Source organism: Toxorhynchites rutilus, chromosome 1 (assembly GCF_029784135.1).
Source record: "Toxorhynchites rutilus septentrionalis strain SRP chromosome 1, ASM2978413v1, whole genome shotgun sequence".
Taxonomy (NCBI): domain Eukaryota; kingdom Metazoa; phylum Arthropoda; class Insecta; order Diptera; family Culicidae; genus Toxorhynchites; species Toxorhynchites rutilus.
The window spans coordinates 39,105,355-39,130,430 of NC_073744.1; the positions used below are offsets into that span (position 1 = coordinate 39,105,355).

The following is a 25,076-nucleotide window of genomic DNA, read 5'->3' on the forward strand; positions in this document are numbered from 1 at the left end:
AAAACAGTGTGTCCCATTGATGCTTGCTTCTTAGCCTTTTGCTAAGGATTGAGTGATCAAAATGAAATTGATAATTTTCAAACGAAATTACGCACCCCTATATCTTCTATCTATATAAATAAAAATGGAAGGTTAACTGTGTTGTTGAGCGTAGAAACTTAAAATCTTTGAAAAGCTTTGAGAGAAAGTTCGAAAAATAAAATTCGCATATATTCCACAATGACATCGATGTTTGACCAATTGGATTTTGCGTTTGCGGAATTAAGCTTCGTGTTGTGAAAATGATTCTCAGGCGGAAAACAAAAATTATGAATTAAAAATTTACTTTTCTGTATCAAACATTTTTTCATGTAACGGAGAAACTTGTTCTTTGCAAGTGAATCAAGAATCTTGAGCGAAAATCATGTCTGAAAATAAATTTATATTATAGTGGTGAGTTTTGTTAGAAGTAATAGGAAATTTGTAGTAAATGGAATTTATGAAGAACCAAATGGAAATTTTCTTCAACTCTCACGGAACTGCCTGGGGGGAACAGTACGATGACAATCGTTCATTGTTGACCTTTGTAACAGCTTCAATATGACCGTTTTAAACACTGGGGAAACAACACGTGTACCTAAACCTCCTGCTAAACCAAGTGCTCTTGACCTCTCGCTTTGCTCGAATTCACTATCGTTAGATTGCAAGTCGAATGTAATCCAGGACCCCAACGATAGTGATCACTTGCCAATCAAAATTTCCATCACCACTGGGTCGAATTCTTCTGAATCTATAAACATGGCATATGACCTCACAAGACACATTCACTGGAAAAAATATGCGGACGCGATTGCTCTAGCCATCAATTCCAGAGATGGTTTGCCTCCATTGGAGGAGTATAACTTCATTTCTCGTTTGATATATGACAGCGCGGTTCGCGCTCAAACGAAACCCATCCCAGGCTCCACTATTCGTCGAAGGCCTCCCAATCCATGGTGGGATAGCCAATGTTCCAAGCTTTATCAGGATAAATCGAATGCATTTAAAGCTTTTCGGAAACGTGGAACCCCTGAAAATTTTCAAACGTATTTAGCCCTTGAGAATCAGTTCAAAAATTTGATCAAAGGGAAAAAACGTGCTTATTGGCGAAATTTCGTGGGAGGTTTATCACGAGAAACGTCAATGAAAAAATTATGGAAAGTGGCTCGAAACATGAGAAATTGCTCTTCATCGAATGAAAGCGAGGAATATTCACATCGATGGATTTTTAATTTTGCACGGAAGGTTTGTCCTGATTCCGCACCTGTGCAAAAAATTGTTCGAGGTATACCACAAGATAGGTGCGATCTTGATTCCGAGTTTTCGATGGTAGAATTCTCTCTTGCTCTCCTTTCTTGTAACAATTCTGCTCCGGGATCGGATAGAATTAAGTTCAACTTGCTGAAAAACCTCCCTGATGTGGCGAAACATCGCTTGTTGAATTTATTCAATCAGTTTCTGGAGCATAATATTGTTCCAGATGATTGGAGACAAGTGCGAGTTATAGCAATTAAAAAACCCGGAAAACCAGCGTCCGACTTCAATTCGTACCGCCCAAGAGCAATGCTGTCTTGTATACGGAAATTGTTGGAGAAAATGATCTTGTTTCGCCTTGATCGTTGGGTTGTAACGAATGGCCTACTCTCAGATACACAATATGGGTTCCGCAGGGGACGAATGATTGTCTTGCGTTGCTTTCTTCAGAAATTCAAATGGCTTACGCCGAAAAAAAAACAAATGGCTTCAGTGTTCTTGGACATAAAGGGGGCCTTTGATTCTGTTTCAATAGAGGTTTTGTCAGACAAATTACACTCTCGGGGTCTGCCGCCTCTATTGAATAATATGTTAAATAACTTGCTTTGTGAGAAACATTTGAACTTTTCTCACGGAGATTCGGCAGTAAGTCGGTTCTCTTACATGGGCCTCCCCCAGGGCTCATGTTTAAGCCCCGTTTTGTACAACTTCTATGTAAGCGATATCGACAATTGCCTTACACAAAATTGCAGCCTAAGACAACTTGCAGATGATGGAGTGGTGTCTGTCGTAGGATCAAACGAATCCGACCTGCAAGATCCCTTACAAGATACGTTGAACAATTTTTCAACCTGGGCCATTGGGCTAGGGATCGAATTCTCCACGGAGAAAACAGAGATGGTGGTTTTTTCTAGGAAGCATAAGCCAGCAAAACCAAAGCTTCAACTTTTGGGTAAACCGATCACTCATGCTATGTCATTCAAGTATCTTGGGGTCTGGTTCGACTCCAAATGTACTTGGGGGGCCCATATTAGGTATCTGAGTAAAAAATGCCAACAAAGAATAAACTTTCTCCGTACAATTACCGGCACCTGGTGGGGAGCCCATCCCGAAGATCTTATAATGTTGTATCGAACAACTATTCTCTCAGTGATGGAGTATGGCAGTTTCTGTTTTCAATCAGCTGCCAAAACACACCTCATTAAACTCGAGCGAATTCAGTATTTTTGTCTCCGTATCGCGTTGGGATGTATGCCCTCAACGCATACCATGAGTCTCGAGGTTTTGGTAGGCCTACTCCCACTAATTATCTCTTCGGTTCTTCATCCGGTGTAAGGTCATGAACCTATTGGTGATCGGAAATTTTGAGCAGCTGATCGAGCTAAATTTTCACTCCGGATTCATGAGTTCATATCATGAATTCATCTCCATGCAGGTTGATCCTTCTTTGTATATTCCCAACCGTGTTTGTTTCCCTGACTACATCAATTCCTCTGTGCATTTTGATCTGTCCATGAAGCAAGATATCCATGGATATTCAGATTACCAACGATCGAGGATCGCTCCAACGATCTTCGATGAAAAATATGGGGGTATCAATTGTGATAATATGTACTTTACTGATGGGTCCACTATAAATGAGTCCACAGGATTTGGAGTGTTCAACAAATTTTTTAGCACCTCACACAGTCTTCAGAATCCTTGCTCAGTGTATATTGCTGAATTGGCAGCAATTCATTGGGCGCTGGACAGCGTCGCCTTACGACCTGTTGAAACTATTACATTGTAACGGATAGTCTTAGCTCTGTCGAAGCTATCCGTTCAGTGAGGCCGGAAAAGCACTCGCCGTACTTCCTTGAGAGAATACGAAAAATTTTGAGTGCTTTATCCAGACGCTGTTATGTCATTACCTTTGTCTGGGTCCCTTCTAATTGCTAAATTCCGGGTAATGAGAGGGCTGACTCATTAGCAAAGGTAGGTGCAATTGAAGGCGATATTTATCAGCGTCAAATCGCCTTCAATGAATTTGATTCTTTAGTCCGCAAAAATACCATCGCTAACTGGCAACGCAAGTGGAATGAAGATGAATTGGGCCGTTGGTTTCACTCGATTATCCCTAAGGTTAGCCTCAATCCGTGGTTCAAAAGTCTGGAATTGAGTCGGGACTTTATTCGCACCTTCTCCCGACTCATGTCCAATCACTGTTCGTTAGATGCACTACTCTTTTGTTTCAATCTTGTCAGCAGCAATCTCTGTGTTTGTGGCCAAGGTTATCGCGACATCGAGCATGTTGTTTGGTCGTGCGAGGTGTATCTGGTCGCCAGATCGAATTTAGAAAACTCCCTTCGGGCCCGAGGAAGACAGCCCAATGTACCGGTGAGAGATGTGTTGGCTCGGTTAGACCTTGATTACATGTCCCATATATATGTTTTCCTGAAAGCTATCGATCTTCGTGTGTGATTGTCCCTATGTGCTTATACCCTCTTTTCCTTCCTTTGCGGGTAAATCGTCCCCTTGCTATAAATAGTATAATAAGTTGAAATGTAAAAACACTATAGATATACGAACAGATTCAAGAATTGAGTGTTCATCAACATTGTTACAGTTTCCTTTTACCCCATCCTTCTCCTAAAAATATGTCACCCTTCTAAACTCGAGTACACCGCGAGTAATCGGTTTTCCACCTTACTAACCATAGATGTAAGAAAATTGTATATATATATAGTTTTAAAATTATATTTAAGAATTCGGCTCCTTTAAACTTAAGTTACTGAGCCTGCAAAAATAAACGAATTAATAAAAAAAATGGAAATTTTAACGATCAATCAATGGAGAGTTTTGCGATTGAACCCGCTCGAACGTACACTCGGTAAGAAAATGTGAATGTTCGAAAGAATCCATATTATAGAAATAGTTTTGGGAGGGACGAAATTCGCCGTGTCAACTAGTATATAATGTGTTTGTGTCAACACAACCCCAAAATGTTACTGCTATTCAGAGAATATACAATACAAAGAATATATTTTACTGGTGTGGAAGAATAATCTTCAGATTTCCTTTCCGATCATTGCATTTTCCAAAAGCATTGATCGGAGAAATCACAAAAGGAATGTAACTGATCGCAGTATTTTCTAAACTCTTTCGCTTCGAAGCAATTCTGAGTTCTAAAAAGAACTGGATTTGATGAACTGAAAACATAACAAAATCTCTCATGTTGTGCGGAATGTGTAGCATGATCGGTAGTTTTTTTTCGATGTCCCTGCTGCTTTCTTTGGGTTTGGCATTTCCGGCTTCTGCGCAGCGATTTTTAAGGATTTAGTTGGCTTTTGCTTTGGGCAGCAGATTTTTGTGATTTCAATAGCTTGCTTTCAAAGCAATTTTTGAGCTCTTGAAGCTAGTTTTTAGATCAATAAGTAACAAGTATAACGCGTAGACATTTCATCTTTCCAATGAAGTGATTTTCATGCCAATTGGTTTAACCGGGAAAAAGGTATTAACGCTCAAAATCTAGTGTCTCCAATGTAACGCTCTCGTTTTCGAAACATTGAACTTACGCCCCAGTAGAGAATTGAAAGACGTATTCCTAAGTAAAAAAGTATTTTTTATCTATATTATAGTGAATTTCAATAGTTTTGGATGGTTCGTCATTTTTCTGGAGTGGGCATTGAACTCGTGATCTTCAGCGTGAGAGGTGCAGATGTTACCACTACGTCAGTTCAAAAAGTATATGTATATCAAACGATTGAAAACAATTTTTGATTCAATTATATACAGTAAAATGAAATTCAAGACTGTATATAATCGAGCCCACTCTATTTTTCAAAACGTCCCTCGTTTTTATTTTAATATATTATTTTTGGGATACTTATTTATTTTTTCACCTTGTTTTTATTTTCTTCGTTTTTTTTTAATAAGTATTAATCAGTAATATACCTTTTTTAACCCTCCTATACTCGCGCATACGGTCTGACAGATCGAGAATCAATGAGATGGCTGAATAAAATGGCTTAAAACTGAATGAAGTTGAAGAAAAAATATTTTCTGAAGTTTTTTTTCAATTATATCTTTTTCATTAAATAAATATCAACAACGCTCAAAATACACAATAGCAATATTGCAGAGACACACACAGTCTGTGAGTAAACGAGTTACGAATTCGCGAGCAAATACAAAAGGGTTAAATGAGAAAAACATGAAATTTTTTTAAAGAAATAAATTGAGATATGAATTTTTGGAAATTGTAGAATTTTCGATACTTCGCGAAATCGTAACAGTTCAAGAGAAATAATATAAAAAGAATAAAACAAATGTTTGAAAAAATTACGTGCAACTCGCACCAACCTAAGACTAGCTAGTGATATCTCGACAGCCAATTTTATATAATGAAAACAGTATAAATCATATACTAAAAAATGGTACTGTATGGGGAAAAAATATATGCAAATATATTGAATTCGAGATACAGTCGCTTAGTTGACGTAGGTTTACGTTAGGCTATACGTTTCATACTGGGAAAAAATTACCCCTTATATAATTTAGTGGAACAGAAAAGACTCGTTTAGTTTGATTGTTATGTACTGTTTGTTCACTCCATCAATGGTACAATCGAGTGATTATTGCAGCGTGAAAACATGCCGAATTGGAATGATATATACTCAATATTATCCACTACCGAGATTCCCGCCAGGAAATTCGATCCGTTGTGACAGGAAATTGTAACATTTTTGCCGCTGCGGTTTCAAATATACTGACTTTTTTGTATCTTAGACATCGATACTGTATTTCATACATTTTGTCAAATACATACAGTTGATATTTTTAAAGAAAATCCTTGATCTAACATCTAAGTTGATATTCTCGTCTTCAAAATAGGTCCCTTCTGAAGCAAAATATTTTTTTTTCAACGAACAATCCAGTCATCGGAACACTTTTTTATAACTGTATTCAGGAATTGCCTTCAATTATTCACGCAGCCAATTCGTTTTTATGTCTTCAATGCTGTCAAAACAGGTCCCATGAAGCGGTAATTTAAGTTTCGGAAATGGGAAAAGCCACACGGGGCCAGTAATTGTGCGTTGTTCAGCCACTTGATAGCTATGATTTTTTTAAAGAAAATTGAGTTCTTTTGGCACTAGTCGTGCTGCGACTTCACTCATGCCCAAAACATCAACCCAAATATGATGAACCGTCTCGTGAGAAGTAAATTTGGCAGCACCGGGTAGCCAATGCTTCCAGGTATCTGTAAACTGAAAAAACAGCTGTCAACGTGAGAAATACGGGGTCTTTCAGATTAAACACTCACGCAAAACAAAAATCGAATAGCTCCTTATATTTTTTTTTTTTTTTTTATTAATAAATGGTGCCCAACTCCAGGAAGCTCATAACAGAGTTTCTTCGAGATGGGGGTGAGCGGAGGGAAAAAAAAAAAAAAAAAAAAAAAAAAAAAAAAAAAAAAAAAATTTTTTTCGCTCCGTCAATGGTAACACTGCATTCCCCACTTTGGGACGATAATATTTGGTTACTCGTTCAGTCAGATCGGATGGTTTTTAGTGTCAAGATGTACAATTTACAAGAACTGAGGCCTTAATGAAACTTTGTCTTCCTATGGTAAAAATTTCAACATTTCTCGTCGTCGATAACTTCCTCTGGGGGTACGTGAAGGACCGTTGCTGTGTTAATAAGCCACAGCATTTGGAGGAACTTAAAGATGAAATAACTCTGATTTTCAACAGCATCGAAGTCATAATGTTAGAGTTGTGCATGAAGAATTTTGTTCACCGTTAAAACGAGTTATCGAAAAAAAGGGGGGGGGTCACATCGAATATGTCCTAAAATAAGCTTTATTTTCGTTTTTTTAAAATAAAAATCGGTTCACTTTTATAGAAAATGTGTTGCGTGAGCGTTTAATCTGAAAGACCCTGTATGACGAAATAAGAGGATATTCGTTGTTCTGTACCCAATTTTCTTCGCGTCGGAATATGTGTAAACGATATAATTCAACTCGTGAACGTGTCGAAAAGCGTAGTGTACTATATAAAGAAGGCCAGGGAAATGGGAGAAGGAAGTTTGGCCACCTAACAGTCCTGATATCAATCCATTGATTTATTTTAGGCGGGGGTTCGTTGAACGGGACACTAATGAAGCCCCTCACACAATAATTGAACCGCTAAAGTCAAAAACCATGAAGGTAATGACGTCACTAAATCGTGACATGGTAATACGAACTTGCAGCAGTTTTCGGAAGCGTCTTACGACGTTCGGCGACAATGAAGGCGACTTTTTCGAATAAAATCTTTAAAAATGCTTTATTGTTTGAAATAAAATGAATAAAGTAAATTTCTGTACACATGTGATTTTTAAATAATTATTTGATATCATACATCACTTTGTGAAAAATTATCGCACGCACCCTGTATTCTGAATTCTGGATAGCTTCCTACATATGTATCAAGTTTCAATAAAAGTTAAGAGGGTCACGTCAACCTTTGTTGTTTTTCGGCTGATTTGTCATGGCATTGCTCCATATCAAAAACCGCCGAACGAAAAATAGTTAAATAGTTTTTAATAACGCTGTAAACAAACTAAAAGACCGATCGCGCTCAAAACTCACATTGAGATCACTGACAGTAGTAGCATCTTAAAAAAATTTAAACTTTGAAAAATGTTCAACGGGAAGATTTAAAATTATGAATTCCCGATATATATATATATTTGACAGAATGTATATTCAACAACGTTTCCCCATTAGGTTTTTACTTTGTTTAACACCTTCGGAAATATTTGAATAATGCATGTTCTCCGCCGTGTTCGGGGTGTGAAATAAATCTCCGCAGTTTGGCAGAAGCCAACTCCGGGATCGATCCTTCCCCAACCGATAACTATACATACGTGCGACCCAAATGGGCCATTATGTAAGTGACTTCCCCAATACACAAAATAGCGACGAATGGAAAATAGTGGTGCTGTGTTTAAATAGGGTCACATGCCAAAAGCATGTAATTCCGGGGTCTACTCTCCCAGCACCAGCCCGTTCCGACCGATTGCTTCAAATAAAAAATCCTGGTTGATGTTATTATGTAAGCGCTCTGGTTGCCAAGTGGGCCTGTGAATGCACAGCAAGGATGCGCGAATCCTTGCGAGCAACCATTATGCAACCCTTGCTTGTTCGTTTGTTCGAAGCAACAAAAAACAACAAGAGGAGGGTGGCTTTCAGCTCGCTCTCCTCCCACTGCAGCTGCCGCCCGACACTCGACGTATGAACGATGAGATGTGGGGGAGCTTTTCAGACATACGGACGCCCTGTGAACCTGAAGGATCCATTTCTTGACTAGCGCGCGGGATGGGTGTGAGAGGGAGCTTGAAATCTCTCTAAAGAGTGTATGTGGGTGAGAGAGAGTGAGCGAGCGAGCGAGCAAGCAAGCAAGCAAGCAAGCACGCGATTACATGACGCAGTGTGACGTCATAGCGATGATCTCTCGTGCCGACCCATGGAAGAGAGAGCCAAGCTTAAACGATGCGACGGACTCGAGTCAGCATTCAGTTGAGCGCCGTACACGTTCGAAGCAGGTTGTGTTTCGTGAATCTCTTGCTCTACTGGTGTTGTGCTGCTCTACTCTGCTGTACCCTTCGGTACAGTTAGTGGTGGTGTTGCGTTGCAAGTATCCCTGCACACACGCACACACGGTCGGTGTGGTGTTGCAGAGTGTGTGTTGGTGTTAGCATAGTAAGTTGAAAAGTGTGACCACAAGGATAAAGGAGTCACTCTTTCTCTCTCCAGTGGAAGCTTCTCTCACGCGGAAGGACTTAAGATTTGCATGAGTAACAGTGTTTGTGTTCTATGGTAGAGGATTTGATTCCGCTCGCGAAGCTTGGAGCTCTCCAGTCGAAATTCGGCCAGAAGGACTTCACGGAGCATGAAGTGATTTGCTGATGTGTATGCGGTCTGAAATCACGCGTGTCTCCACTGAGAGTGGTGAGTGTGAGTACCTACAGAAAATGAGAGAGAGAGGGTACGAAGAGTGGGCACTCGTGAGCTTCCGGACCTAGAGACTTAGAGACTACTGCTGTCCATCGTCGGACGGTCACTTTTCTCCGTGTGTTCTCCGGTGCGAGTACACGGTCCGTGATATCCAAGATCTGCGAACAGAACACAGAGCAGAGTGGTGGAGAACCACCGATTCGTTCGACTTTTTCACTTGTGTGGAAAAAAAAGGAATTGCCATTCCCCCACATTTGGACCAGAACACACAGTGAACTTGCTGATAATTCCAAAAACGGTCCGTGGAAAATTGATCCCGCTCGAAATTGGTTTTATTTTTGTGTGTGAATACAAGTGAAGAAGTTTGGTTTCGAATCGATTTTTTTTATATATCATTGCAGAGTATTCTAGAGTGTAAGTTTATTCCCTCGATCGAAGAAAAAATGACAGTGTGAGAAGAAACGAATAAAAAAGTGAGCACCGAGCAGAAGCGAGGAAAGAAAAGTGTTCAAGGAGAATCGATTTTACGAAAGTGTGTTAAAATCCGCCAAGGAAAAACGAAGGAGTAACAAGAAGGCCTACTTATTGCCCTTGCACCCCCAGGAACAGGAAAAATCTTCCGGAGCATCCCACCTCATCACAGAAACACACCAAAGGAAGTTGAAGTTGTCTAACAGGAGTTAGAAAAAAAGTACGTTCCATAAATCCTTCGTAATTCGATGAACGCCAAACGAAAATTATTTTTAACTGAAAATTAATTCTCTTGCATGAGAAATATTCTCTCTCTCGTACGTGTGCAAAGAAGCAAGACTTGATACACAAGAAAATAAAAAAAACACATTGACCATCAGCAGTCCCTTTCGCATGTGTCAAGAAGCGGTCGAGAAATTAAACCAAAGTAGAAAATTTATTTTTAGGGTATTTAATAATAAAAGTGTTTGCAGTTTGCTTCGCTGCCGCCGCTGCTCGTTTCGGGGAAAAAAAACTCGGACAGAGGTCCCCCTCGATTTTCTTCCACGTCTGTATGGGACATTTAGTCCGTACTTCCTTTCGGAAACCCCACAGTAGAGTACATTTTTCAGTATAATTCCGCACGACGCGCTCTTTCTCTCGCGCGGGAAAAACAAATATTCGTTGAATCGCGTTCTCTCAGCTTTTGAGAAAGAGAGCGAGCTCGGGGGGTTCCTTTTTCCTTGTTTTTCCCGAGCCAAGGAGTGGGGCAGACGAAGAATACCCACGGACTCCCACCCATCTCCATAGGGCAGACATAACCATAAACCGCGCTCGGCTGGTACTGCTGAGTTACCAGCTGCTAGTACTACTTCCTCCGCGGAAGGAAAACTCTCGGGAGGAAGGAGAGGGGTTCGAAAAACCGTTGCGCAACCTTTACAGGCGCACGCGGCACCCCATTCGTCGCGATACAGAGCGCGGGCCAAAAACCGCTGCCAACCATTGTAATCATGGCCTCCGAGGTAGGTTTCCAAAGAGTCCCCTCTTCATAAACGAAACACGCTTCCAAGATTCGAAACGGGAATGGAAATGGGATGTACGTTATGTAACGACTAATTATCTGTTGAAGTCGTTGAAGGCTGTTGAAGTCTTCAAGAGATGGAGTATTTTCAGTCAAACGAATGAATGTTCGGGATAAATAGCAGGTCTTCAAAGAGATTTTTCGTTAGACAGCACAATATGTTTACGTATCCTCGAATAATGTCAAAAATGGTCACTGATTTGTCACATTAGAATCAATACAGTTCTGGATTAGTGAGTCCTTTCTGCCGCTCATATATTTGTGTCATGGTGTAACTTATGTAATCGCTCCGTCGTTCCGTAACTGATAAAGCCTGCAAAATCGATACCGGAGGGACAAGAACTCACGGTGCAGAGATACTGAATCCATTGCCATGTCCGCGCTACGGTAGATTACATAATCTTGAAGGAGAGTCCTTTTCTATCATCAACGGGAAACAATCTGAAGAATCAAAGTCTTGCAAGAAAACCAATGCTCCAGCATACGACCGGAAGCGCACCGATTTTCAGGTCAGGTGACACACAAGGCCTACCGAAGGACGAAATCATTTTTTTTTCGCTCGTCGTTGTCACTCGCTTTTAAAGCTGGAACGATGAAAAGTTTGCGCAAAATCGCTCCCACGGCGAAGCTTTTTCCGCCCGTCAAGCTCTCGTGAGCTCTCGTGTGCGAGGATAACTTTTGCGAGTGCGATTTCGGTTTGCATCGCGTTATTGTGGCCGTGTGATTGTTCGTGTGCGTGTGTGTGTGTCGTTTATGTAACATGATATCCTTTTTTATAGGGGAAAATATTTGGACCTGAACATACAGCGATAAAGAAAATGTTCGACAGTTAGTAGAACAAATTAAATAAAAATAAGAATATTTTTACGGCAAATTTCAATAACTGTTAGACTTTAATGAGATGAAAGATTGTCTCCAATCAGCGTAATTGGCCTATTCAAATGCCTTATAGCTGGAAGAAAAAGTCTCTTAAACCAATTGAATTCTTGAATTCTTTCGTCGAACCAGCCAGAAGCACTTCGATCGTTGCGTGTTCCTTGAGGGCAATTAAGTTCGAGGAATCCCATAAGTGTTCCACCTTGAACACCACCTATCGTGGCAACAGTTCTACAGTTGCACCTTCGCAAAACATAACCGCAGATGTACTGAAGTTCCTCACGTTTTCGAAGTGCTTTGAGCCACGCTTACAGCTAGTAAGCTTCTTACCCGGATCATCTAACAAATTCGTCTCATCGTAATTAAAAATGTTGGAAGCCGAAACACCTTCCAAAGATTTCTCTAAGTTGACCATGTAATCGACGATTGTTTCACGTGTTATTGCTGCGCAGTTTAGCCTTATATTCTGTGCAAAACGTTTACTCAGTTACTGGTGATCGCGAAGGAATCGTGCCACCCAGTCCCGTGAAGGTTTGTTAGGCGATAGTTCCTCACCATTTTTGTACCTACAAAAAAGTAAACAAACATAACCTTACAATATGGCTGATGGTGGAAAATTTATCGCTCTCAATTTTTTCTTCAAAAATAACTAATTTCAATGATAAAATAACGTTGCTGCTGCTGATATATGATAAACGAATAATTTTCTGTTGAGTTTCCACTCTTACCAGTATTCAAAATTGTATGAACAATGTATATGGAAATATTGTTTTTGAAGCTTCAAATCACTACCGCTCGTGCTTTTTAATTTTCTGACAAGGAATAGTTGCGGTTTAAAAAAAGTCAATGTAAAATGGTAGAAAATGTATTAATGAACTGTCACAGATAATACATCTTTTAAAAATGTAATTTTATAAGAAATTATTGAAAACCTAAATTGTCAAAAGTTAAAATAAATGTCAAAAATAATCGGCCTACTCAAACCTATGTAGGGGAATGAGGCGGAACCTTCATTATTATTATTATTATTACACAGTGAGAGTTCTCCTGAGTTATTTATCCAAACAGTTGAATGTAAGATTGGTATCTTTTGGAACCCTCAATGTCAGAACAATAACCAATTGGTAATCCGGTACAGAACCTGTGTGTAAATGTTCTAACATTCGAGCTCCAATGTTGTTTTCAGTGACTCTTCACTAGAGTCCAACTGGTGTCTCAAATTCTCAATGACATTAAGATCAGGAGATTATTCGGGTGGTTCCTATGGGCCATTCTATAGCACCCGGCAGCTTGGGTTGTAGCTGTGCGCTTTGAGTAATTTTGCTGATAGAAATTGAAGATTCTGAATGTACCCATTTTTTATAGCTTTGGTTTCCACGTGCTTCTTCAAAATATCCAAATATACGTCATGAGATATCGAAAAAATGCAAGTTCCCAACATCAGCTGCATACATACAACCAAACCCAACCCAAAAACAGTAACCTTTCCGTCCGATTCTGAAGCTTTCGATTTGCTTTATTCTAAGGTAAATGACGTTGATTTGTCCAGTCGAAAAAATGCATGCATGCACACCATTTGTATCAGCTTTATATATCTAAATTATGTAATTAATGCATCTCAATGACCTCAATTCTGATCACGGTATGTCCGATTCACTGATGTTGGTTTGTCCACATAATTACTATGCCAACCGCTTGGTGTGCTGGCGAATAAATGCAGCCCGATAATGCTGACGTTATATGTTTACATCCAAATCGGTTGTTTACTAACGCCAATAGACTGCCTTGTTTTGTATGCCGTGAATGATCATACACAACACATTGCCGGTTTCACAAACACATGCTTACAAATGAGTACCAGGGTTGTCAATTTTCACCGTGAACATATTATCGTATGATCAGAGTTAATTCAAACCGGACCGGAAACAAGAAAAAATGAGTTAATAACAGTAACGAACAATCAAGAATTCCTTGGCCTACATTCTACTTTTATCAGATCACACCAAGGCTGCAAATAGCCAGGTTTGTGGTATAAATTTACAGGCAAACCTTTTTTTGTGCGGGGGATAGGGACCGAACGAAAAAAATCGCATAAAAAAGATCATGCAAAACCGTGTTCGGTACACATTTTGGAAAAAACTTTTTTTGTGCGGTAGATAGGGACCGCATAAAAAAAATTTCTCCCAAGAAAATAACTCAAATTCACGCCGTTCACCGTTCAATTTCCTTTTGTTTCCCTGCTTTGCGATGGGACAGATGCCTTTTCGGTTGCGCGTGGCTGTTTTGTGCTTTTAGTTGCATGTCGAAACGTGTTGCTGTTAGAAATCATGTCATGCAAAAACTTAGAAAAACTTAGAGCATTTGATGGGAGGAGGGGAATGATTTCAGAAGTGGACAATTAAGACGCAAATATTCTTTTTTCGCACATATAAACCATATGAACCATCGAAAAAAACTAATTGGACGATAACTTCGTCAAATATGCTTCTCTTCATATATCGCACAGAAAAATCGTTCAAAAAAAATTCGCACGAAAAAAACAGCACAAAAACAGGTTTTACTGTATTTTGAATGATCAGAAGAAAAAACTGGTAAGAGAAGCCAAGTTTTTCTGACAATCTGAAAATAAAAAGGAAATTTCAATTGCAATATTGGAGTCCTCCGCACCAGAAGATACTCCGCTTCGTTCTGCAATGAACACGGAAAAGTAACTCGTATTGAAACACAATGTATATGATTCTCAGACAATTCAAAGTTTTTGAAAAGTTGATCGTTTATGTTATGTCTTGTCCAGACAGAGTGGATCAAGTGTCAGAGAGTAAAAGAATTAAAATTACCAAACTTTGCATGATTGATTTCAAATCCAACCGCGGTCTTCCATTGACTGCAAGTACTCTTTTCAAAATCATCCTAACCCGTTTGTCGTTGAAATATATTTTGTCATTAATCGTTCTTGGTTCACTTTGACTGAACACATTATTGAAAAATTTTAATCTTCAATGTGGATTGCGAAAAACAAACATTTTCAGAAGCAGCTTTTCACTGTTGGTCGAGCATTTTCAAACACTTTTGATGCTTGGTCAAAGAAAATCCGTTTTCGATGGCCTGCGTTGCTCTTTCAAGTTCCTCCTTCTTCCAACGTTGTCTGTCCATCCTCTTTTTGTAATTCAGCGGCATTTGGAATCAATTAGACCAAAGAAAAGTATCAAACCTGTAGGACGAATTCACCCCACAGAAACGTGTCCATGTCACCCCACACAACACGCAAAAATTAAAATGCAATTAATTTCATTTATTGTTACCAAACTTACAGTTTCGCTACATCAAATTGTTCCTCCTCTGTAGGCGAACAGAACTGTGCTGCACAATACATGAAAAGTTTGTTTAATAAGCGGGAAAAACCCTAAAACCCTAAACCACTAAAACCAACCCAAAATCGGAAAACTCACATTTTTTGACGATCAAAGTGCTTGCTGTGTTTATGCTACCGTTTCCCTCTATTTGTGAAGTTTTACCAAAGGTTTTTTGCTTTAGGTACATACGGTTCAACAATAGAAGGAAATGACATAAAAAATCCAAGTTGAGCCGTAATTTTTGAGATAAAGGGGTGGTCCAAATCACCCCATATGACCAAATCACCCCGTGTTACCCTATCTGGTGTCGGTAACATAGTTTGAAAAAGTAATTACGATAGACCAGAGATGCCGAGTTTGAAGACTTGTCTTCATTTTGACGACATTCGACTTGCTGTGAAGACATTTGATTTTGTGAAGACATTTTGAGAACATTTCAGTATGAGAGTGTATGTGGATTTCTGAGAGATATTATTTCCATAAAGTTCTTACTATTGACCGAAAATATTGTTGAAAGAAGTGAGGCTGTTGTCTCAGTGTTCGTTTTTTAACAGTGTCACTTGTTTACTCCTGTCTTTATTAATCAGCGGAGAAATTTGTCTCGGTGTCATTCACTCGCTTTTTTCACGACCACTTTATAAATCGAAGGTCTCCCGGTTACATATGGTTTCAATAATTATTTTCATGTACATGGTTTAAGTTACAACCAACACTTCAAAGCTGAAATAAACAAATTGAGTTATTTATAAAAATTGTTCGACAAATGAAAGATATTGATTCTATCTTTGGGCATTTGATCCTTTGTGCAACCTAGCCTAGTGCAAAACTTTTCCCAGTTCCGTTTTTGTGGAAGAATTAAGACGATATTTAGTGAATCAACGGTTTATCAAGTCAATTATAATTTCTAAACTCATAAAATTTAGTTCGCAGCTGCGCAATGTATCCTTTGTTCATATTTATTGAAATAAATTTCAAAACTTCAAGGTATGTTTCATGAAACGTGCTAGTAAGCATTGGAACATGTCTATCAATTTCATAGAATGATTTATAAAAGGTTGTTCAAAATTAAATCACGAATTTTAGTTTCCTTCAATATGATTGTGAAGACATTTGAAGACTTTTTTTCGTACCATGTGAAGACATCTGAATAAATCCCCTGGGATCCCTGCGATAGACAAAATCCGCGATGACAGATGTACCGTGTCGACGTCTGGTGGCGATAACCGTTTAGTTAGGGAAATTAAACTATATTGAATTGGTAGGCCCAAAGGCTATTTTTAATGTGTGAAAAATTAAATGAAATCTTTCATTTGCGAAAAAATGTGTTACTCTATCATTTAGAATACACATTCTAAACGATGAAGTTAGCTTTCAATCAAATTGTTCAATTTAAAAGAATGTTCATTCCACTTAATTACTTAGTTGTTTATTCACAAGAAGAAGAAAGGACTGTTAACAGTTTATCTTGCGCCGTTCACCAAGTACCGGCTTGGTTTCACGCGCATTCACTCCCAGTACCGGCTAATTTATCGTTACATATCATGTTACTCCTTTTGTTTCAAAGGAAGGTAAATTTATTGATCTTATACTAAGTCATACTTTGAATCAAAAAGTCGAATAATAGGCTGGCGATCGATAAAGTATTAATGTTCCAGCCGGCTTTCGAGTCGGGGTAGAGATGTTTCCGCAGTCCATTTCATTTTTCATATCAAATCATGTTTCGCTCAAACTTTAAGAAGATACTCCACAAAAATCGAAAAGATCGTTTTTTTAATTTTTACGGGTTATCACATCAAAAATATTAACGACTCCAAACCTCAAATAGCATAATAAATCGTCGAAAACTCATGTTGCTGAGGACCTGGAGCACAATTACAATTGAGGGGCTTAGAATGAAAGGGGTGTTAGTGATTTGATCGATTTCTCTACATCGACTCTCTCTTCTGGTCATAACTTAGCTGCAAATACATTCCCAGTTGTATTTGACAATGTGGTAGATAGGTCAGAACCTCATCTATCGGATTCTAAAGCGAACTTAAATTGGAACTTTTTTGCAGTTGAGTTATTAACTAAAGAAAAAGTTGATGAAGAGAAATCGATCAAGTCACTTACACCCCTTGCATTCTAAGGCCCTCAATTATGATTAGAACATGTTGTACGTGTAACTCACCGTTCCAAAACGACAGCAATTCACGGTCAAGGTATTGTTTCCTTCCGCCATTCTCAAAATGGGTGTGCGATTGATACTCAGATACACACTCTAGCTGCTGCACTCTAGTTATGATCTAGCCGTTGTGAGAGGCCAGCTGCCCTTCCACAAATCGTTCGTAACACGGTTCATATTGTGTCAAAATTCCCCATTGGTCGACCAAATGTACCACAACGAGGCAATAAAAATTGCAATGTAAAATCGTTCCGAACCTCGTACCGAAACAGAAACAGCATCATTGCCATCATCTGTCCCGTATGCGTGTGCGTTGAAAATCACCGCCAGCAGCAGCAGAACATCGCGGTTCATTCATTTATTCAATTCGCGTCATCATCATCCTCCCGTCAATGGCCGCGTCGCCAGCTTTGATTTGACCGATCATACACATAACCTCGCAAGGATTGTGTGTGTGTGTTTTGTGTTGATGACACAGTCATCTCGATCTCGATCTCGATCGAACCGCGCAACACAACACTGGTTCGTTTTCACATCAAATCAATTAAATTACCTCTCTGCGCCGCCGCGTATTGTGATTTATTTGTACCCGCGAGAAGTGACTGCGCACACGCACATGAATAAAACATCAGCGTGTCACAGCGCGCGGGTCGTTATTTTTCTTCCGGACACAGGACTAATCAAAACCACCCAAACCCCCACCTCAGCGCGCTTACCTCGTGTCTGTCTCGTGTGCCAGCATTCCATGATTAATCGCAACCTCAAATTTTACATATTCCACAACTGGCAGCAACGTTACACATGCTCTTGAATTAATCAGTCAATCAATCAGCAAGGCCGGAGGAAGTGCGATTTGTTTCTGTGTTTCTTTCTGCTGCCATCTATTTTTCGATGTTTGTGTACGCGATTGGCACTCCCCACTGTTGTTGTTTTGGGTGAAACAGTTTAACCCTTTGCGGTCGTCAGTCTGCCACCACAGCAAGGAATCATACTAAATACATCATTCAACGATGTAATAGTTTACATTTTTCTAAACGAATGTTAATGTCTAGTGAACTTTTTCACGATTGTATACGGAGTTTCTATGAATAATAGATAGCGGTACTCGGTATAAACAAAATTTTATTGGCGTGAAAAAATAAGAAAATCTCTTTCAAGACAAATTTATTCCGACCGCAAAGGGTTAACTCTTCGGGTAGCGCATATCAGCCGTCATCCTCGCCAATGAAAGCGGTGTTATCGCTGCGTTGAAGATACGCAAGATGGGGTATTGCATAATCTGAGGTTCCATAGTGATTATGGTAGTACGCGATCTCTATGATGTATGCTATGTACGCTAGTCTCTATGGAACAAATTCCATTTATTTCGTGTCAGAAATCGACAAATTATTTCTTTTTTTGGAAGTGTTGAATACGATCTACGAAACATAGAGATGATTATTCGTGATTTTTCCGTTGTCAAAATCATTAAATTGAATTTGTAGTTTTTGAAATAGATTAATCACACACTAATCTTCGAATGGGAGACTTTTCTCATTCAAGAGAAAGTATTTTTGTCTGCGATTTAAACGGGTTGAATACATAATTATACCGTTTTCAGTAACGTAGGATTGTGAAACGTTGATTATATTACAAAAAGTATAAATGAAGTTGGAAATAGATGCACATAATCCGGCTAGCTAATGTGATTTTGGAAAGTCGACTGCATCAAACACCTCAAAATAGTCTCTGTATGCGTTTGTCGATTCACTTGCCCCATACACCCAAAATAAATTTTTGGCACATGTTTTGACATCCCGATTTATCACATTAAATGAGTTTTAAAATAACAGAAAATGTGCAACTATCCCACACTGGTATACCATTTGTATAATGCAAAAATACAAAAAAAAATGAATGAAAAAGTTGATGTTTAAAACACTCATAGCCTCTCATGGCCTTTGAATCTTGAAATTGTGGGTTTAAAAAAAAATGGTGCCAAATGTCTTCAAATTACATAAAACGTCGAGATCTCTCGTTCTCATGTACTCATGTATGTAGTCAGCGAATTTTGCGCCAAAAATAACTTTGATACCAGCAAACATGTCTTTTGGATCCTTCCACTTCAAACACGTTTCAGACGAGTTTCGGAATTCCAAAAAATTCCAATTTTTTATCTATTGGGAATGGGTTTAAATGATTTATTATTTAGGCTATCAATTTTAGGCGAGACGAAGATCGCCAGGTCGGCTAGTTTGTTTTATATATATTATACAAAATATAGAAACTATGTGATTAATAGAAAATTATTAGTAACGTAAGCCGATTGTGCCAGACATGATTAGTATTTACACACGACAGAAAACGCGAATCTAGAAACCGAGTCAATTTTTTGAATTGCGAAAAATATTATTGAGATCATCAATCCACTATATTGAAATATTCATATTTTACACAGATATACTCTGATTATAGACGTGTCTGGCTCTGCGATTTCCTTTATTATTTATAACGGATTGAAACTTTATTTTTTCCGCAAATGAATCTTTTACAAACAAAATAGGAAAGGTGATGTCCAAGACACGACCTCGGTGTTAACGTGATACTAGAAAATTATTTTATTCAATGCACATATTTGTTACTTCTGACATTGTCAAAGGAAGAAACAAAATTAACCCTTCGCGGTCGTTTGTCTGCTCTCAGCCACCACAGAAAGGAATCATACTAAATACTTTATTCAACGATATAATAGTTTACATTTTTTCTAAACGAATTCCATTGTCTAGTGAACTTTCCAATGAATGTATACGGAGTTTCTATGAACAATAGGTAACGGTACTCGGTATAAGCATAATATTATTCGCGTGGAAGTAAAAGAGAATCGCTTTCAAAGGGAAATAAATTCCGACAGCAGAGGGTTAAACTAGCTTTTTAGTAGAAGTTTTTGATTGAGCTGCGACAGAATCCCGACTGAGGGCGGTTTTGTCGCAACGCTCTATGCAGCCATCACATGTATTAATTCAATTTTTTTATTTAACTCTTAGCCTTAACAAACACTGTTGATTGTTTCGTGCTTAAAGCGATACTGGAATAGAACTTATTATTATGTGAGACTATAAATTAAAAAAAGTTCAAGAAAGGAAGAGAATAGTTTTTTGCTGCTTTTTACACTAATTACTAGTGCACTGAACAATTTGCATAGATGTAAGGTAATTGGAAAACCATGAAATAATCCTTTAACCTTAACAAAATCTACCGACTGCTCGCTGGCTAGAGCAATACACTGGAATAGAAATTCCAAATGACATTTTTTCTACTCACGCCCGGTGGATTGTGTCTCGTTGATATGTTGCTTACTCGTCAAAGCTTGGGTAGCACAGAATGCTCGTGTCAATGTACCAATCAAAATTTGTGATATTTTCGTTAAAATAATGCCCATTTAAATTGTTAAATAGTTTAATAAATGTTATTATTTTTTTTTAATATTTCTAATCGATTGATGTAAACATATGATTTGTTTTTTTCCCTGAATTTTCGTAGTCACTTTAAATATTCAGATAAAAACAAAAACAGGTCGGATTCGATTATATACAATCTCTGATTACTTCGAACTGTGTATAATCAAATCCTGTATATAATCGAAATAAAAAAAATGTTATTCGTTTTTATACATATATTTTTCGTTTTAGAAAGATGCAAATTTGAAAGATAAAAAAATGGTGCAGGATATAGTGGTGAAACATCTAAATTAGTGGATTCAAATAACATTTTGGAGGTGGAAAACTCAAAAGATAGTGGTTTTGAAGATGTTATGAATCGTATTCCAAAAGTTCATAAGAAAATTGATTATTTCTATCAACCAAATTGAAGCTCTATAACCGCTCTACGATCTGTTCGCTGACACCCAACTTCTATCTTTCCTCATTTCGCTGCAATATCGTTATAAACAATTCCTGGTGAGAATTGAATCAAAATCATCGAAAATCACGATTTTTACTCCACTGTACTTATAAAATACAATTCAATTTCACCTTAACGTTGAAATATTACATTTTTTCATTAAAAAAATTGAATTAAAAAAATATTTTTCAAACTGTATATAATCGAAAAAAATCTAATTTTTTGGCTCTCCAGGTCGGAGTCCCCATTGATAGTTCAGATTGCATTCTAGTGAAAGCACAGTATGAAAAAACTTCACAAAGATGGATCTTTTTATGGAAGAGAATTAGCAAATTGTACAGAAACTTTGTTAGATTAATGCAAACCATGACTTTCTACCAAAATCTCGCCGACTTTGATCACGATATGTTTTAACAAAGAGAATTGTTGTTGTGAAAGGATCGAAAATCGGTTCAACGGTTCAAAAGTTATAAGTTATAAACAATTTTTAGATCACCCTAATCCAGTATGGTGTACCCTAAGTGTCAAAATAAATAAATACGGGTCTAAAAGAAAATTACACTGAACGCCTAGAAAAACCACAATTGGGAAATGAGAAAAAATAGATACAGGTCGAACTCGATTATCCGGGATTCGATTATCCGGAATTTTAGACTCGATTATCCGGAGTATTTTATTTTTGATTTTCGGAAATTTTGAATACACTGTATAATAATTCTATATTGAATAGCTAATATGGGTTAGGGCTTGATTAGTCAATATGGATATCAAATGAAAAGGCTTGCCTAGTAGAACACAGTTATTTATGAAAAATGCCCAAAAATGTATCAAAAGAAAGTTCTCGACTAGTAGAACATAGCAGATAATGAAAAATCCAATTTCAAGATGGCCGCAGTTCCCAAACAACTTATTACTTTTTAAATGGTTTCATTCAGCTTTCAGCAGTTTCTATGTATGTTTGAATGTTTGTTGGGTAGCCCCATATTAATAGAAAATTAACCCCGTTCCTGTTGAATGATTGATCTGAAATTTGGAACATATATTTAATTCTACTGTCATTATAAAACTGCGTATTCCATGATCTTGAAAAATTCAATTTGGCCGCCGCAAAAAAATGGCTGAATGGCTTGATTTTGAGAATATACTACACTATGAACAACATAAATTTTGAAAAGGTCACCGCCACAAAATGGTCGACTATGTATTTTTTGCAATCCCCTCAATATTGGTATCAAATGTAATGATTTAACTAATAGAATACAGTACAGGTCGGACTCGATTATATACAATTTTGGACTCGATTATATTCAGTTTGGAAAACATTTTTTTTTTATGTTTCAAATATGGCTTATTTAATGAAGAAATCTAACCTTTCAACGTTAAGATGAAGTTTAAGTGGCTATTACATGTACAGTGGGGTAAAAATCGTGATTTTTGAAGATTTTGCTTGAATTTTCACCAGGAATTGTTTATATCGATATTGCAGCCAAATTAAGAAAGATAAAAGTTGTGCGTCAAAAAACAAATTGCGGTTGAAGAAATTCATTTCATTTGATAGAAACAATCTAGTTTAATATAAATTTTTAGGATAAAATTAATAATAACACATTAAAAATTATTAACTTTTAAGTGTTTCACTTCCAAAATGTTATTAAAATTCACTAATTTAGTTGTTCCACTACTATATCCTGTACTAAATTTTCTCATCTTTCAAATGAAAGCATCAAAATCGTCTTTTATTTTCAAGAATTTTCAAGAATCGAAATATACTTGCAAAAAACACAAATAAAGAAAAAAAATTGTTTTGACTCGATTATCCGGAGGATTCGATTATCCGGAGTGAAAAAAAAAATCAATACTCCGGATAATCGAGTCCGACCTGTAATGCAAATTTAACATACACAAAGTAGAAAGCAGTTTTTGACCGAGTATTTTGCTTAGCTATTTATATTTTACAAATATGCCAATTACAAAATATTTCGTCAAAATGCCTTCCACTCAAGTTCGTTTTCGAAGAAAAAGGAAATAAATGTTTAGATAAATGAGCAGTATACAATTAAATCATTCTCACATTATCGCTTGAAGGAATCCGCTATTCCATCGCATTTGATGACGGCTTACCTTTACCCCTGTTCTCCACAAATTCACTTCAGTTTCATCCGATTCCTTTCAGATCGTATGATAAAACCACCACTTTTAGATGATAATAATCAAACTTATTCATTAGCACGATTACCAGAGTTTCGAAACTGCGCAGAAAATGCCGGAGGTGTTACTCCCCGACGAACAAGATATCCAACAGCAAATCACGTCCGGTGGCGCGGAATGTGTGGATTATTGTTGGAAGAGTGAAAAATCAATAAAAAAAAGCATTTTATCTAGCTTCGCGATAATTTTGCGCGGTACAAATAATCCCACAATAGAGACTGATGTTCATGCACGTGTCAAGTCGTGGTCGACGTCGGTTTGCATATCCAGTTCTCACCCCGGGAACCGGTTGACAACGGCATGATGTCACGTTATGACTTATGAGATAAGTGGAGGTGTTAATTGTGTTAGAGGGATTTATTTTTAAAGAATACGTCGCTACTAACCAAAAGTTTTCAACGGTAATAAATAGAAAATCGATTTATTATTCAATTTCCTTCATGTTTTAGGGCACCATTAGTTTTGGAACTGTCACACTGCGCCCCAATCTTAATGCTACGAGCGATGTCTTTGAAACCCACCAAATTGCCGAACAACCTACTAACCTTACCCAACCTTTCACTAACAAACGATTATTATCCATTTCTATCCATTCCATTGATACGACGCTGCTCTTCCGGGATCAATTCAAGCAGTCACTGCTCGTCTAAGGAAAAGGTTCCAACAGACACACGATCACACGATCTTTTCTCGTTCGAAAAGATATCCGAAACGACGATAGCCACAGTTCCAAAAAGCCGTGATTCCTAGCTAATATATTCTACTCGCCAGAATAAATTTTATATCGGGGAAACACAGAAGAATAAGTAGTAGGTATTTACCATCTTAGCCACACATATACACGAAAAAAGAACAATTTAGATCACTCGCAGCACGAAGATTGTGTGTGTATACGCTGTTTCCGTTGCTTCAAATCAGAAACAGAAGATGAAAAAAAATACATCAACCCGCGCAGCACCATCCCCTAATTACCATATTATCCTAGATCTAATTCCTTCGATACGGCTATCATGTTTTTATCTCTCGCAATGTGCTTCTTGACTGTGAGAAATCATGCGTATTATATAAGATAAACGTTAAGATCGACCTCCAAATGGACAACGAAAGCTTTCTTCGAGTATGGGATTTCTGGAAGTTAATGATACGAGTTTGTAAAGACATACCAATCCCCTGACAGGCAGAGATGTTTTGATGCCAACATCTCCAGCGCTAAAACAGCTGAGATCTAGGACCTTTTTACTGACCGCGATGTCATCCGGCTGCATTATACGCGTCAATTCGTCCACTTTTCAAGGAATAATTATCCCGAAATCCGCTTGCATTTCAAGCACAATGTAAACAAACCTGAATGTATACAATCGAATGCGCAAATCGAGCCGAAGTGACGCGAGAACAGAGTGGCAGAGTTGCGCTTAGAGGCTTTATTGGGGAAGACGGGGTAAGACCGCTTCCCTAAGAAAACCAATAGTTAAGGTTTCCAAAAAAAAGGAAAACTTATAGAGACGGTAGCCATTTATCTCACAATCTCCCTTGGGTATTTCCGTGCAAACGCAAGTTTCGTCTACATTAAATTTCCTTGCCGGTCGAAAATGCGTGTGTTCCGTGATGGATGTTAGGAGGTTGAAAAAATTAGCGACGGATGGCTTGTTGAGGGCCCGAGCCCTGGCAGCGGAACTAGCTTCCCGCTTCCGGAAAGATAATCCGGCTTTGAAAATATATTTAGCCTTTCAACGTTTTTTGCCACGACATTTGCTTCTTCTTGTTGAATGGATAAGGTATGTTGTTTCGTTCAGCCAGTTCCTCGACATCTAGCTT

General features: G+C 38.0%; 1 protein-coding gene across 9 annotated transcripts in view; it reads left to right on the top strand.

Annotated features, from left to right (window-relative positions):
• The window catches only part of LOC129773918 (sodium/potassium-transporting ATPase subunit alpha), a 129,406-nt gene that overhangs the window by 70,096 nt on the left and 34,234 nt on the right, over positions 1-25,076 (top strand). Inside the window, exons 1-3 of one of the 9 annotated variants that reach the window (XM_055777608.1) lie at positions 8,795-8,995; positions 9,652-9,941; positions 10,511-10,722. The exons of 5 other annotated variants lie outside the window; for them this stretch is intronic. In XM_055777608.1, the coding sequence (XP_055633583.1) occupies positions 10,711-10,722 (12 nt within the window). In that variant the 5' untranslated portion in view covers positions 8,795-8,995; positions 9,652-9,941; positions 10,511-10,710. Of the gene's footprint in view, positions 1-8,794; positions 8,996-9,396; positions 9,549-9,651; positions 9,942-10,510; positions 10,723-23,896; positions 24,071-25,076 lie in introns of those variants that run through there. 3 more of the 9 variants (XM_055777612.1, XM_055777620.1, XM_055777626.1) reach the window with 3 other exon arrangements.